Genomic DNA, 14,439 nt, shown 5'->3' with positions numbered 1-14,439 from the left:
CCAACAGAAAGGCCATTCATCTCCACCCACCTGAAGCACACACTACCTGTGGTTTTGCATACCTGTGGAGTCAACGGAACATCAGGTTTATCAACTAAGCACTTTTTTCAGGCACAATGCACAATGACAACAATAAACAATGACAGGAAAAGTATTATCAATCACAGTAATTTTTAATTAATTAACAATGTTGGACACATATTTTTTTTTTTAGGTTTTCATGGTATTATCAAAATAGCACACCAAAATGTCAACATAAACACATAAATTGTTGATCAAATTATCCAGATTTATACATACTACAGTAATACACTGTGAGCCATGTTTTGTCAAACTGGTCTTCTAAAGATCTTCTAAATGTTCAGGATTAACCTTGTTTCTGAACATGATTTGTTAATCCCACACCAGAGTCCAAGCAGGATCTGACAGGCAGGCAGGCAGGCTCCAGAGAGCAGCGCAGAGGAGAGGTGGGGTGAGGGGAGATCTTTAAGTATGGGTCCATTTGCCTTCTCCCCCTCTCCGTCTCTGCTCCCTCTCTCATCCACTTCTCTCCTCACCAGCACACTCCACTCTCTTGAAAGCCCATGGAGGCCACGGCACACTAACAGCACAGGGGAGAGTCCAAGCCTTGGTGAGTTCACACAGTCTCAGTCTTTTTATCAACTGTTGATATCTCATTTCTTTTTAGTTTTGTTTCTTTTTGTTTTGGTTTGGGTTTTTTATTTTAATTCTGTGTTTCATTCTGTTTTTCACTGTGTAGACTTTTTGATGTGACATGTATGACATGTATATTTGGTCATTCAGTAAAATGATTCAGTTGGAAGGCATACATACACACAAGACTTTAAATGGATAGTGGTAAATGGAAGGATTTCTCCTTCTTTATATTCATACTGATAATATATATGAGCAGCATTAAGTGTTTAAATGTTTCCCAAATTGCATTAGGGAAGCAAATATATATAAAAAATACCACATTATCACATATAGTCAACCAATATTTACCACTTTGGCATCACCGTTGCCAAATGCAGTGCATGCAAATAATGTTACCTTTTTAAACTGAATGTACAGCTCTTTGTCTATGTAACTCTATCTGCCTGTCTGCCTGCACTATATGCAACCGTGGGAGATTTTTAGACTAGGCTTTCAGTATTCTGTGGGCTAAAGTAAAGATTATGTAACTGTTAGCTGTAAGACATACAGTGTCTCTGAGCGGTGCACAGTGCTGCTCTGTGCAGACCCCAGGCTGAGGGGATTTTAGGGGGCATTCACACCAGAAAAAGCAAACCAGACTGAGGCAGGAGTGTACAAGTGGTTATGTGACGGCCGCTGGGTCTGCAGACTGAGGCAGGAGTGTACAAGTGGTTATGTGACAGCCGCTGGGTCTGCTCCACTGGGAATGAGTTTATTACTGGATCAGCAAAGCCTGCACATTCTGTCCCCTGGTTTACCGTCACAGAGACCACCTGATCAATATAGGTGTGAGCCCATCTCAGGACTGTACTTGTATTATATTATGCATATACCAGTGAAACATATAGTGTTTTGTAGTGAACTGACAAATCCCCCCCTTAGTTATTCTGTAGATAAACAACAGAGCATGTTTGACTGGTTTACTGATTGGTTGATTCATTTGAATATAATCAAATTCTTCTTCTTCTGCAGGAGCAAACCCACCTGGAATCACCACACTGAGACTTTCTAGTGCAACTAAAGGAGAGAGGAGACTTTCACAATTCAATTATTGTCATTGTTTCAGCTCATCTTATTGAACTGCATCAGTTGGTCCAGTCCCATCCTTGCTCAGACTCTTTAAACTAGACCTCCCAACATGCTCATCTCCATAGCTGTGCTCTTCCTTCTCTGCCCCCTCCCCTCCCTTCAGACCCCAACCAGTCTCAAGAGGAATACCACTGGCACCAGCCTGCCCAGTCCTGGGGTCACCCTCAGCCTCCCCAAACCCATCACCACAACTCTGAATGCCAAACAGAAAACCCAGAGTCCACCTTCACCGCCAAAGTCTAGCCCTGCCAAGGCTAATCAGACTCTCGTCTTGTCCTCCCCTGCTAAGACCACTCCAGCTCCTGTTGCTAAGGTCCTTAAAGAGAAGGCAGCTCCCCATTCACATCCCATTAAAGTGGTCATCACAGATGGCTGTGCCCAGAAGGACCAGAAAAAGGAGGCCAACAGGACCAGCGTGGCCCAGGAGAAAGAGCTGACGCTGAAGCCGGGCTCCCCGCTGGTCATGACCCACCACATCAGCCTGGTGCCCAGCACCTGCACCGGGGGCTGCGAGGCCGAGATGGCAGCACTGAAGGGCCGCGTGGAGTATCTGGAGAAGGAGATGGCAGCCATGAAGAAAATCTGTATGTCCTGCATCATCACACTTATGCTTACGTCTTTGGTCTGTTAGAGTATACATATCAAATCATTTCAGTTGAACCAGTCTGAACGCTCCTGTCTCTACCCCCCCCCCCCTCTCTCTCTTTCTCTCTCCTCTCTTTTCCTCTCTGTCTGCACATCTGTATCTGTGGATCCCTAGGCACTTCCTGCTCTGCTGGACGCTGTCCCAACAACTGCAGTGACCAAGGCAGATGTGAGGACGGGAAGTGTGTGTGTAACGCCGGCTTCAGCGGCGCAGACTGCAGCTCCTCGGCCTGCCCCTCCAACTGCAACAAGAAAGGGAAGTGTGTGAAGGGGAAGTGTGTGTGTAACCCTGGCTTCAGCGGGATGGACTGCAGCAAAGGTGAGGTGATACGCTGGTAAGTGCTGACCTCAGAATGACCAGAGGTGGATGCACTGACATCTCTTATGCCTCTGTTTCCCCCAGGGAGTGAGAAGAAGACCAAGGTGACCGTTGAAACAGTGACCATGAAGGTGACCCCAGACAGCAACGCCATCAAAGAGACCACAACTACAACTGTGAAAAAGACAAAGGCAGACAAAACGCTATTCGTGAAGAAAACTGAAGCTGACAAGGAGCAGATAAAGGTGTTGGTGGTGAAGAAGGAGGAACAAGGGAAAGGGAGTGATGCTAGCCAAACCAAAGCCAAAACAACTGTGAAGACAAGCATCCTGAAAACTGACATCGTCACCAAGGTCACTGCCAAAACCCCAGCACCCTCTAATGGTACTAAGACTGGGAAGACTGTGGTGAAGACTGTTGGCCAAGTGTTCCTGAAGCAGTCAGGAAGACGCCCTGAGCAAGCAACCAAAGGCAAAACAGAGGTGAAGAAGATAGATCCAAAGGTTAAGGTCACCACCAAACAAGACAACAAGTCCTCTCTGAAGAAGGTACAACTCAAAGATCAGCCTATCTTGAATGTAACTCAGGCCTCTGTGAAAAAAACGAATGGTTTGACACAGTTAGTGAAAGGCTCAAAAGCATCTGTGAATGGAACATCCTCGGAGAAGACTGTTCTCAAAACGACTAAAGATGTCAAAACCACAGGAACACAAGCAACCAACAGTACAGTCAAAGTAACAGTCAAGACTGGCTTGGTTAAATTGAAACCTACACTCACTAATGCCACAGCCACTGAAAAGGACAAGAAATTATTTCAAGCCAATGCCACTATAGTTCTCAAGGAAGGGCCAGTTGTGAAGAAAAAGGTGGAAAGTCAGTTGAACATGACTATTGAAGCCAAGTTGTACACAAAACAAACAAACAAGACCAGTTCAAAGTCAGCCAGTAGTGTGGTTACTGTTGTGGTCCAGAACATCACGTCCACTAGTTTTATTCTGACATGGGAAGCCTCCCAGGGCCTGTTCCGTAACTTCACCGTGTCGAGGAGAGAGCTCCCTGCAGGGGTTGAGGACAAAGAAGAGGAGGTGGTTGGAGAGGAGGCCGAGAAGGGCAAATTTGAGAAGCAAGATGTCACTGTCACTGGTAACTTGACTGAGCTCATCAAGCAGAGCCCCAACAAAACAGCCTCTTCCACCAAACTCCATGTCAGCTCCACAACCAAAGCTGAGGGAAAGAACGTGCGGAAGTTCACCCAAGTTCTCTCTGGCACTGCCCGCTCTTTCCAGTTCCGGAACCTGCGGCCTCAGACCCGCTATGCCCTCTCTCTCTTTGGAACGGCTCCTGGATTCCGGTCCAAAATTTACCGCGTCATTGTCACCACAGGTATTTGACCCTCAGCACTCAACACTCTTTCTATAAATCTATTGCTCACGCTGGACATCCCCCCTACTGGAATGTTCTCTAAAGAGTTCCTCTTATACTTACCTCAGTATGTGAAATTACTGAATGTGTCCTGTCAAAGCCAACCTGGTAGCTTTAAACATGCATGAATCTTTCATGAACGTGTGGAATACTTTCTTCTGTTTGCTCATTGAAAATATTGACTCTGGCTCGAAGAGGCACTTGCTGTAAGATTTGCTTGAAGTCAGGAAAACATCATAGACTGACTGATATATACAGTAGGTCAAAATGGATTTCTGGTGAACATTCCACTCCCCCTGATTTAGGAACTATACAATGAACTGTTGAATCCATGGGAAAAAATGATAAGATGACTAGCCTGTGTCTTTCCGTATTCGTTTTTTTTATTTGTAGTATATCTGAAGCGTGGAAAAGAGGTTTTGGTGAGGTTAACACTCATTTGGCTCCCTATAGTGGAAGAACTGGAGGGTTTATCTGTATGCCAGTATTTTAGACATTTCTTTCTTTATTCCAAGGTCCAGAGCCTCCATCTGAAATGGTGTTCACCAACATAACAGAGACCTCTGTTTCGGTGTCATGGACAAAACCAAAGAACACAGTAACAGGCTTCAAGGTCATCTACACAAACACTGCAACTGGTAAGAGTAATGAACTCTGTGTAATCTGAGCTGTGGCTGAATAAAACTCAGAGCCACTCAAGAGATCCACACAGAGGTGTGTCCCCTGGTTGGTGGCCAACTAAAGCTGAATGGAACATAACTGATCTCTTTCCTTTAGGGGCGAGTGGCTCCCTGACCATGGACTCCCAGCTGTCCACTGTTGTCATCTCCAAACTCTCCACTGGTTCCTCTTATGAGATCAGCGTGACCTCCACGCTGGAGTCCAGTGAGAGTGACGCGGTCACAGCCACGGTCATCACAGGTACACTAGGATTTGAGTCCGCACTACACGGCTGCATCTGCATCTATGAAATGCTGGCTTGGTTTGCAGTGGGCTGCTCAGTTAAATTAACTGACTGCATTGGTACAGTGGCTGCTGCATCAGTGTTTGTTGAAATGTGTTTTCTCTTCTTCTGCTCCAGCACCTGATTCACCCACAAATCTGCAGGCCGTTAATGTAACAGACACCAAAGCACTGTTGGCATGGAAACCTGCACAAGCCAAAGTGGACCGCTACATCCTCAGCTATGGCTCATCCAAATGTGAGTTATTCTGCTGCACCTTGCATGCAATTCTGCACATGTAAGTAAATGGCTAACCCAAGCTAAGAGACCTGTGGGCCTGTTTGCTGTCCAGCGCCCAATGTGACGGTGACGGTGATGCTGTCGGGCAGCACCATGGAGCACCAGTTGCGAGGCTTACACAGAGCCACACTCTACACAGTCAGACTTGTGAGCCAGCTCAACAGCCTCCAGAGCTCTCAAGTCAGCACCACCTTTACCACAGCCAGTGGTGAGAACACACACACGCATGCACACACACATTCACACACACACTCACATGCACACACACACACACACACACACACAAATACATATGCTCTCTCTCTCTTTTTCCGTCTCTTCTTTTCTTCTGCACACACATGCATGCACACAAGTGCACATTGCTTTATGCGTTTGAGCCATGTACATGGATGTGTGTTTGTAAGGTGTTAAAGTTCAGGCAGTGGCTCCCAGCACTGTCACCTCGCGCTCGGCTCTAATCACATGGAAAGCTCCGCATGTGGCCTTCAAAACCTACAAGCTGACTTACCAGGTCCCGGGAGAGGAGGCCAAGGTGAGAGACTTTTTCTGTTCAGGAATTGAACCCAGGCTGACCAATTGTGAGGTGGTGACATTACCACAGCTCCATCACACCTGTTAGTAAGAACAAAATAGTTTCCAGGCAAAGTATCTCTACTAGCTGTTTTGAGATGAATGCCTAGACTAGGCTGCCTCAGGACAGAACAAGGCCCATGTAATCAGTTGAGTTGGGCAAGACAGTTTCAGTGTTCTGATTGTTTTGCACCTGATACCTTCTCTGTTCATGCAAATATGACAGACACCATTTCTGTGCTAATTGATGGCATGCCTCTTGGTTTCCTTCCTCTGATTGGACAGGAGGTCCTCCTGAGCCCCACTGTAATCCAGTATGAGTTGACAGGCCTGCTGGCCGGCTCCAACTACTCTGTGAAAGTAGAGGGAGAGAAAGAGGGCTCTTATATCACTGTTGTGTCAACGGAATTCACCACAGGTAAGTCTGGGCTCGTTGAAATGTAAATCCCTTGACGGTCTTTGGGCCATAAAATGGCAGAAAGCTTCGTATTGTTGCTCTCTTCATATGCTGGATCAGTCACTGGACTCGTGGTCTTTGTCCTGCAGGGCCAGGCGCCGTTCGCTTCCCTCATCCCACCGACTGCTCCCAGGTGCAGCTGAACGGCGTGCAGGAGTCAGGCGAAGCAGAGATCTTCCCAGAGGGCCAAGAGGGGGAGGCAGTTTTGGTCTACTGTGACATGGAAACAGAAGGAGGTGGCTGGACGGTAAGAGGCTGTTTTAGATATACATACAGTACACACATACATACATACATACAGTACACACATACATACATACATACATACATACATACATACATACATACATACATACACACATACATACATACATACATACACACATACATACATACATACATACATACATACATACATACATACATACATACATACATACATACAGTACATACATACATACATACATACATAAATCCATACATCCATTCTAAGGCAGTCACCATGCAGCTGCCTGCCATATTGGTCTTCTGTTTAATTCCTTCAAAGCAAATAGTAGGTTTTCAGACCTACATGTCATCTTTAATTTCAGGTCTTCCAGAGAAGAGTTGATGGAAAGACTGACTTCTTTAGAGGCTGGAAGGATTACAGCAAAGGATTCGGTTTCCTCTCTGATGAATTCTGGCTCGGTAAGCTTTATTGACAGCAGAAATGATCAGAACATTTTTCGTCTACTGACAAATAATATCTAAACAAATAGCACAGCACGGGTCAATTCATGCACAGAATGTAACGATAGCTCCCTGCCCTCCCCAGGAAATGACCACCTCCACACCCTGACCAGAAGCACTCCCATGAGTCTGCGTGTGGACCTGCATTCAGGAAACGACACCGCATACGCTCACTATGCCAACTTCTCGATCGCCTCGGAGGAGAACAATTATACCATTTATGTGTCTGGTTACTCTGGCAATGCAGGTTAGCCAAACAAAAAAGCACTGAATTAATGTCTTTGTCAGTTGTAATAAAACTGTGGCAGGGCTAGAGCTAGAAGCGCCAATCATTTAATGACTAGAACTGCTGAAGCGGTCTGTGTTTTTTAAACAAAGTCTTTTTTTATTTTAAATGGTCAAAATGACCCATCGTGGCAGTTCCTCTGTTAAAGACATATTGTCCTTTATCTTCTCTATCTGTGCAGGGGATTCCTTGAGGTACCACAGTGGTCGGCCGTTCTCCACCAAGGACAAAGACCCTCATCCACTAAGCATCCACTGTGCCAAGGCCTACATGGGAGGATGGTGGTACAAAAACTGCTACAAGGCTAACCTTAATGGTCTCTATGCCACATTTTCTGAAAACCAGGTAATATATTGGGCACCTGTCATCATATACGCATAACACATATCACACTATGTTTCTCTTCACTCACTGAAACTTTTTTTTCAACACACTTTGGCTGCTCTGACCATCTGCAAACTCTGTGTTTTCTCTTCAGGGAGTGGTCTGGATAGACTGGAAGGGCAAGGACACATCCATCCCATTCACTGAAATGAAGCTCCGCCCAGCCTCCTTCCCCTCAGCAACCCAGGGTTAGAGGAGATAGCCAGCAAGAACACTAGGCTCCATTAAGATTGTGTGAGCATGAGAGAGAGAGAGAGAGAGAGAGAGAGAGAGAGAGAGAGAGAGAGAGAGAGAGAGAGAGAGAGAGAGAGAGAGAGAGAGATAGACAGAGACAGAGAGAGACAGAGAGAGACAGAGAGAGATGTGGGATGGATTGAGGAGGTTTGGACACTGGCTGTATACACTGTATGCTAGTATTCAATCACACACACACACTTGTACACACACACACACACACACACACACACACACACACACAAACCATTACATGGTCACACAGAACACATGGAAAATGGTGTACTATATCTGAACAAATTTAATTTAAGCCTATTAAGATCCTACCCATGCTTCATGATAAATCCCCTTTGTCCCTAGTTCTAGCTTATCATGAACTCCACTTCCCTCTGTGCACTCAGTGCAAGGTGTCAGAGCCATGTAATGAATCCTGAAGACCCATCTGAGTGTAATGGCCCAGGTCCCTCAGAGAAGTCGCTCTATGTTTAGGTGTTCTTCCCTCTGCTACTGAGACCAGCTGACTGCTCTACTGGGGGGGTACTAGGAGCAGATGTGGGGTGCAGGACATCAACCATGGTGTCTTTATTCCAGCTTATTCAGTGTTCATGTGGTTTCTGTTAACTTTACTCACACCCTTACTGGTTTAAGATTGCTCTCTGTGAATGTGAGTCAATTGACTGTTTTGGAGAAAAATATTAGACCAATAAAGCAATGTATGCCAGTAACTGTACTGAATGTTGTCCAGTTTTTCCTGAATATAATTATATGATTTGTGCTCAAATTATACAGTAACCGCACAAAGTGTAAATGCAACTCATATTTCAGCAGTCACAGAGTGCATATATTATTTTTATTCAACCATAGTAACAGTCTGTTAATGGAAACAGTCTGCAGAGTTAAATGAAGAGTGCAGGCTTTCAATAAAAACACAAATGATTCCTTGTCTGCGTTGCTTCTAAATGGCTAAAAGGTGGCTGTTCAACTCTACAAAAAAAGATAACTCATCTTGTTGACACAATTGGATTGGGAGTTGACACAATTTGGATGGTTGAAAATAAGAGTGTTTCAGATACTGTAAAAGGCATTTACTCACAGAGAGATTGGATGTGTATTGCTTTGATGATAGTACCAACATCAACCATTTTCACAATATCACCTTCCATGACCTCTGTGCAGAGTAAAAACGCAACCTAAAATGTTTTGCCTTGTAACAGAGGTCAGGTTAGTTTTCCAAAGGGACAGTCATCTCAATCATGTCCATTGGCATACACTATGATGTGGAGAGTTGTGACAATAATTGACTATGAATGAAAAGAGTAAATTTCTCTTTACTCTACAATTAAATATTTTACAATTTCCTATGCCAAAAAGGCAGCCTTTACATATGCCATCCAATATTCTGTTTTCTCTTCTGGGTGTTTTTCTTGGACTTGCTAAAGAATTATGGCATGCGGTCCAAAACGGCTAGTCACTACATCTACTCCCACATTGCCTCCTGAGTCTGGAATTCAAACAGCATTTCACAGAATCCAGTGCTGCTTCGGCATGGTCCCCACGTAGCGCTGATGAATGCACTATTTGTTTGTACATCTACGAGGGGGGGGGGGGGGGGGGATCGGAGCGTTTCAAGGCCGACACTAAAGGGGATGAAGTGGATATATTACATTCCAGACCGTCTTGCTCTGTTAGCCATTAAAAATGCCTGTGTTGAAATCTGTGGGACTGCTACGAGTTTTGCAAGACTGCTTAAATGGGACATTCATTTTTGCGGTTGCTCTTGGACCACAGAATTGGACTCTTGAGGGACTTTCCACAATCACCCCTCAAGTCCCAGTTATGTCCAGGAGTGCAATTGGTCTTGTTTATATATGCAAAATAATAACCATTTAAAGCAATTTTGTTGAACGTTGTAGATTTATTTTTCTTCTTGTCATCCTCTCTGCAGGAATCCAAAGAGGTTCTCTTTCAAAAACAACACCAAGCTTAGTGTCCTTGTCAGGAACCCTGACATAATGTGTGCTAATATATTTGACCACTTTGTCCCAAATTAAGCAATTCAGAAATTTATTTTTTATCTTTATGTATAAATATTTTCCTTTTTTTTTGTTTTTAGAGATTAAACAAGCTTGTACTTGAATTTTACCTGACCTATTGTTGCCATTTGTGTGTGCTACTTTACGATCGCTAATATTTCAGACCTGGGAAGGCCAGGAAAATATTTGTTTGGCCTCCATTTGAGAATAAAAAACAAGCCTTTGTGTGGGGGTAGGTTTAGGCCAAGACAATAAAAGCAGATAGTAGTGCCAGGATGACTTTTTAAAACATCTGTCCCTGCAGGCTTCCCCTCTGTGTCCACATCATGCAGGTCTGGTTAGAGAGTGCAGGAGTTGGGCTGCTTTTTGCTCTTTTGTTGCTGGTGGCCAGTCTCTTCAAACAGAGAGGATATCAGAACAATGACCAGACTAACCACGAGCCCAAAGGTAAGCTTTTTGCATCGACCGTTGAAATCATTAGGCACTTACCATATTCCAAGAATTTGTTTCAGATTGCTCCCCAGTGTTGTCCATACTTTCATTTATTGATCTCATGAGTCTTGGAACTATCTGCAATGATAGTGTGCTGTTGCGTGAGCGTGTGTGTCAGCTGCCTAGCCTCCTTTAAAACTCAGACTTGTTCCGTAAGTTTATTGTAGCTCTAAAATCCAAACAAAGCATTCATAATGATATCCTGTGTTACTATGATTGTATGGATAAAGTGGATGGATGGATAAATAAATTGTCACACTGTGTGTGTATGTCACTCTGCCGCTACTGAGCCGAGACCTCTCCTCTCTTTGTGCCCCAGGCTGTTTACAATCTCCCCCTCTATGTGCAACTCTACCTGGCCCTCCTTCTCTCCCTCTCCTTGGCAACATGTTGGAGCTCATGCAAGAGCACCTACCTAGTCATCTGACAACTTTGGCACGTCGCTATGGAAACATCTACCGTCTCAAATTTGGCAACAACAGTAAAGATTTAATCACTTTTATCTTTCTAAGCATATGATATATGACTCACTTCAGAATTGAGAGCAATCTTTGTTTTTGATGCAGCCATGGTGGTCCTAAGTGGAAGTGACATCATTAGAGAAGCTCTAGTGAAGAAATGGACAGACTTTGCTGGGAGACCACACTCTTTCACAGGTGTTGTGCTTCTTGTCAACATTCATTTGGTATGAGCATATGACATATGAGCACCGGCAAAAGTACCACAGTGGCTAATGGATGGTTCCTTTTTGACGAAGCACTTACCTGGTCTCTCCCTAACGTCCTCCTCTCAGGTGACATTGTTTCTGGAGGAGGCTGCTCCATCTCCCTGGGCGACTACAGTGATGAGTGGAAGCTGCACCGGCGCCTGGTCCACAGTGCCCTGCAGCGCTGCACAGCTGAGTCTCTTCACTCCCTCATTCAGCAGCAGGCTCTCAAACTGAGAAAAGTACATCACACACAAAAATAACACAAAGACAGTATCCTAGAGGCTAACTGCCAGAGGCGATTCAATTATACACATAGCCTAGCGGGAGCTAAGCGGGAGCTACAAAAACAGCTGAACAGGAGTTAAAGTCAAAGTCAAATGTAGTGAAAAAGTCGTTTTTTCTCATGAACTGTCTTCTTTGACATCCAGGTGCTGCTAGAATATAATGAAACTGCAGTTGATCTCTCTGAGGATTTCACTGTTGCTGCCAGTAATGTTATTACTACTCTTGCCTTTGGGAAACAGGTTAGTGCATGATACACCCTCACAGATACGACACAACACACTGAACAAAGTAAAAATATAGCCAGAATGTACATAAACATATGGACATAATAATTGAGGTACATGTGTGTTGCACATTCTCAGTGCGGTTCTAATGCTGTTCTTTTATGCTAGTACAACAAGACTTCCCCCGAGCTGCAGTGCCTCCACGGCTGTCTGAATGAGATCGTGGCACTGTGGGGCTCTTCTTGGATCTCAGCACTGGATTCCTTTCCCATTCTTCGAGTCTGTAACTCACCCATTCCATCCTTATATCAGAACCCATATTTTGTGTCACCGCTCTTCACTGACTGCATGCTCTCTTCTTATTCCATGTTGCTCTGTAGACTCAGTCATCCCATTTAGGAGGTAGCTTACTGTGGAGTTTTAGTATAAACACAGCAGGTTTGTCTGCTTGCTTCAGCATTATCATCTTTACCGTAATCATTTGATCTTTGTGGTCAATCAGAAACTGCCAAATCCTCCTTTCTCTCGTCTCCTGAAAGAAGTGTCAAGGAGAGATGACATCATTCGGACATACTTGGAAGAACTAAAGGTTGCAACAGAGAGATTGATTAACTGTACTATAACTATTTGTGTATAAAAAAAACAGTGTCAGATACTCATGTGTGTGTCTGTGTGTTTGTGTATATATATATATGTGTGTGTGTGTGTGTGTGTGCATGTTTGTGTGCTATCAGGTGGAAGATGATGCCATAAAAGAAAGGGGTGCTCTTACAGCCTTTCTGAGGAAACAGGAGAAGACAGAGGGAGAGTCTCAGAGGTCGGTAAGTCGTCATGCCACCACTGGTGGAACTGTGGAACCAGCACTCCCCAGAAATGGGCACTTCTTCTCTAAAGTCTGTTGCTATTTAGATAAGTAAGCTCTAAATAGGTTTGTTGTGAGAGTTAGGCCACACAATTATGGGTTAGTGTCAGTGGCTTTGTTCATTTTCCACAGACACTGACGGACACTCATGTGCACATGACCACAGTGGATCTGTTAATTGGTGGGACGGAGACCACAGCGGCCTGGCTGAGCTGGACTGTGGCTTTCCTCCTCCACAGACCAGAGGTACTGCATGATTAACAGATACCCACAACACATCACCAATACATACAACACATCACCAATACATAATACATCACCAACACATAATACATCACCAATACATACAACTCATCACCAATACATACAACACATCACCAATACATACAACACATCACCATCACCAACCTAAAATATACCAATTTAAAAAGAGTATGTGGTTCTATGATGTGCAGCTTACATATAGATATTACAGTAAATGGGCTAAACCAAAGCACAGAATTGTGGAGGCATCCTTTGTTTTATGGTTGTGTGGCCTATGGAGACAGGTCATGACCTTTACTGTAGCTGGGGTGTGTCTGCCACCTTTTGCCAGATCCAACACAAAGTGCATGAGGAGATGTGCTCGGTGCTGGAGGCCCGCTACCCAGACTACAAGGACCGGCACCGGCTGCCTCACCTGTCCGCTCTCATCAGTGAGGTGCTCAGACTGAGACCTGTAGCCCCACTGGCTGTGCCTCACAGAGCCATCAGGAATAGCAGGTGAGTCTACGGTCACTCATCTCCCTGTATATAGGGCACTAAAGGCAGAGGGGAATAGAAATAGAAACAGATAGTTACAGATGCTACATTAATGATAGAGAGCCATAGAGGAACTGGGGAAAGATAAGGAACTTAACTTGCACATGTCTATATTGCCTTTCTGTGTGTACTATTCCACACTTGTTGCTGTTAGAATTAGGAGATGTGTTGTTATTATACAATGACCTATGTTTACAGTATTGCAGGGTATTTCATACCAAAAGACACAGTGATCATTCCTAACCTTTTTGGAGCCCACCATGATCCTACAGTATGGAGAGACCCTTACAGCTTCAAACCAGGTTTTATTACAAATTATGTGTGTAACTACCTAGATAAGCCTTTGGCACCTAAGTACGCCTTTGGCAGTCATGGTAATAGCCTTCTCTGTTTCAGAGCGCTTTTTAGAGGCTGATGGAGCGTTGCTTCGTTCCCTTCTGCCGTTCAGTGGAGGAGCTCGGTTGTGTCTGGGAGAGTCTGTGGCAAAGATGGAGATCTTCCTGTTTACAGCTTACCTGCTGCGAGATTTTGAACTTCTTCATCCTGGCAATAAGGAATGTCTGCCCGATCTAAAAGGAGTGGCCAGTGTGGTGCTGAAGACCAAGCCATTCAAAGTTATTGTCCGCCCAAGGGCATAGAGTTCAATTTCCATTTATTTAAATATCACTGTATCCTTGGGTTATGGCAATAGTACATAACTGTTTTGGGGTGGGAGACAGATGTTATTTTCGATAGGTTTTTAAGTGAACACTACATCATGCATTTACTGTATGTCTTGGACTCTTAGTTGCTCCACAGTCATGTGCTGCTGGATCGAATGTGTCTGCATGACTACAATGAACAGAAACAGGTTGTAAATAAACTCTGACTGTAAGCTTATAGTATGTGCAGTTTTTTTCCCATTTTGACAATAATGGTAGATATAAATAATGTCCTAATAAATAATGTCCTATAAGGAG

At 44.3% G+C, this 14,439-nt stretch overlaps 2 protein-coding genes across 2 annotated transcripts; both read left to right on the top strand.

Annotated features, from left to right (window-relative positions):
• The first annotated feature begins 553 nt into the window (after nucleotides 1-553).
• Nucleotides 554-8,142, top strand: tnxba (tenascin XBa). Its single transcript, XM_076281310.1, has 15 exons — nucleotides 554-631; nucleotides 1,669-2,369; nucleotides 2,546-2,749; nucleotides 2,834-4,132; nucleotides 4,687-4,809; nucleotides 4,949-5,092; nucleotides 5,253-5,372; nucleotides 5,467-5,622; nucleotides 5,828-5,946; nucleotides 6,270-6,402; nucleotides 6,537-6,688; nucleotides 7,032-7,128; nucleotides 7,256-7,417; nucleotides 7,638-7,801; nucleotides 7,935-8,142. Exons 2-15 carry the CDS (start codon nucleotides 1,835-1,837, stop codon nucleotides 8,031-8,033), a joined length of 3,507 nt encoding a protein of 1,168 aa, XP_076137425.1. The 5' UTR covers nucleotides 554-631; nucleotides 1,669-1,834; the 3' UTR covers nucleotides 8,034-8,142.
• Nucleotides 8,143-10,986: 2,844 nt separating this feature from the next.
• Nucleotides 10,987-14,118, top strand: cyp21a2 (cytochrome P450, family 21, subfamily A, polypeptide 2). Its single transcript, XM_076281309.1, has 11 exons — nucleotides 10,987-11,080; nucleotides 11,166-11,255; nucleotides 11,393-11,547; nucleotides 11,737-11,832; nucleotides 11,986-12,096; nucleotides 12,320-12,406; nucleotides 12,552-12,638; nucleotides 12,812-12,925; nucleotides 13,275-13,441; nucleotides 13,670-13,782; nucleotides 13,877-14,118. Exons 1-11 carry the CDS (start codon nucleotides 10,987-10,989, stop codon nucleotides 14,116-14,118), a joined length of 1,356 nt encoding a protein of 451 aa, XP_076137424.1.
• The last annotated feature ends 321 nt before the right edge of the window (nucleotides 14,119-14,439 follow it).

Source organism: Alosa pseudoharengus, unplaced genomic scaffold (assembly GCF_046254945.1).
Source record: "Alosa pseudoharengus isolate Yale_2024_CS ecotype anadromous, Long Island Sound unplaced genomic scaffold, YU_APseudo_1.1 YU_APseudo_1.1_scf_12, whole genome shotgun sequence".
Lineage (NCBI taxonomy): Eukaryota > Metazoa > Chordata > Actinopteri > Clupeiformes > Clupeidae > Alosa > Alosa pseudoharengus.
This window is presented reverse-complemented; position numbering and strand designations above follow the sequence as displayed.

What these genes read in the sequence shown, in the direction of transcription:
- cyp21a2 (XM_076281309.1), top strand. Translation starts at nt 10,987, where the DNA reads ATGTTGGAGCTCATGCAAGAGCACCTACCTAGTCATCTGACAACTTTG. An exon ending in AGAGCCATCAGGAATAGCAG is followed by an intron (nt 13,442 to 13,669) that starts GTGAGTCTACGG and finishes TACAATGACCTA; the next exon opens with TGTTTACAGTATTGCAGGGT. An exon ending in CCCTTACAGCTTCAAACCAG is followed by an intron (nt 13,783 to 13,876) that starts GTTTTATTACAA and finishes TCTCTGTTTCAG; the next exon opens with AGCGCTTTTTAGAGGCTGAT.
- tnxba (XM_076281310.1), top strand. Translation starts at nt 1,835, where the DNA reads ATGCTCATCTCCATAGCTGTGCTCTTCCTTCTCTGCCCCCTCCCCTCC. An exon ending in CGGGATGGACTGCAGCAAAG is followed by an intron (nt 2,750 to 2,833) that starts GTGAGGTGATAC and finishes TGTTTCCCCCAG; the next exon opens with GGAGTGAGAAGAAGACCAAG. An exon ending in TCCCGGGAGAGGAGGCCAAG is followed by an intron (nt 5,947 to 6,269) that starts GTGAGAGACTTT and finishes CTGATTGGACAG; the next exon opens with GAGGTCCTCCTGAGCCCCAC.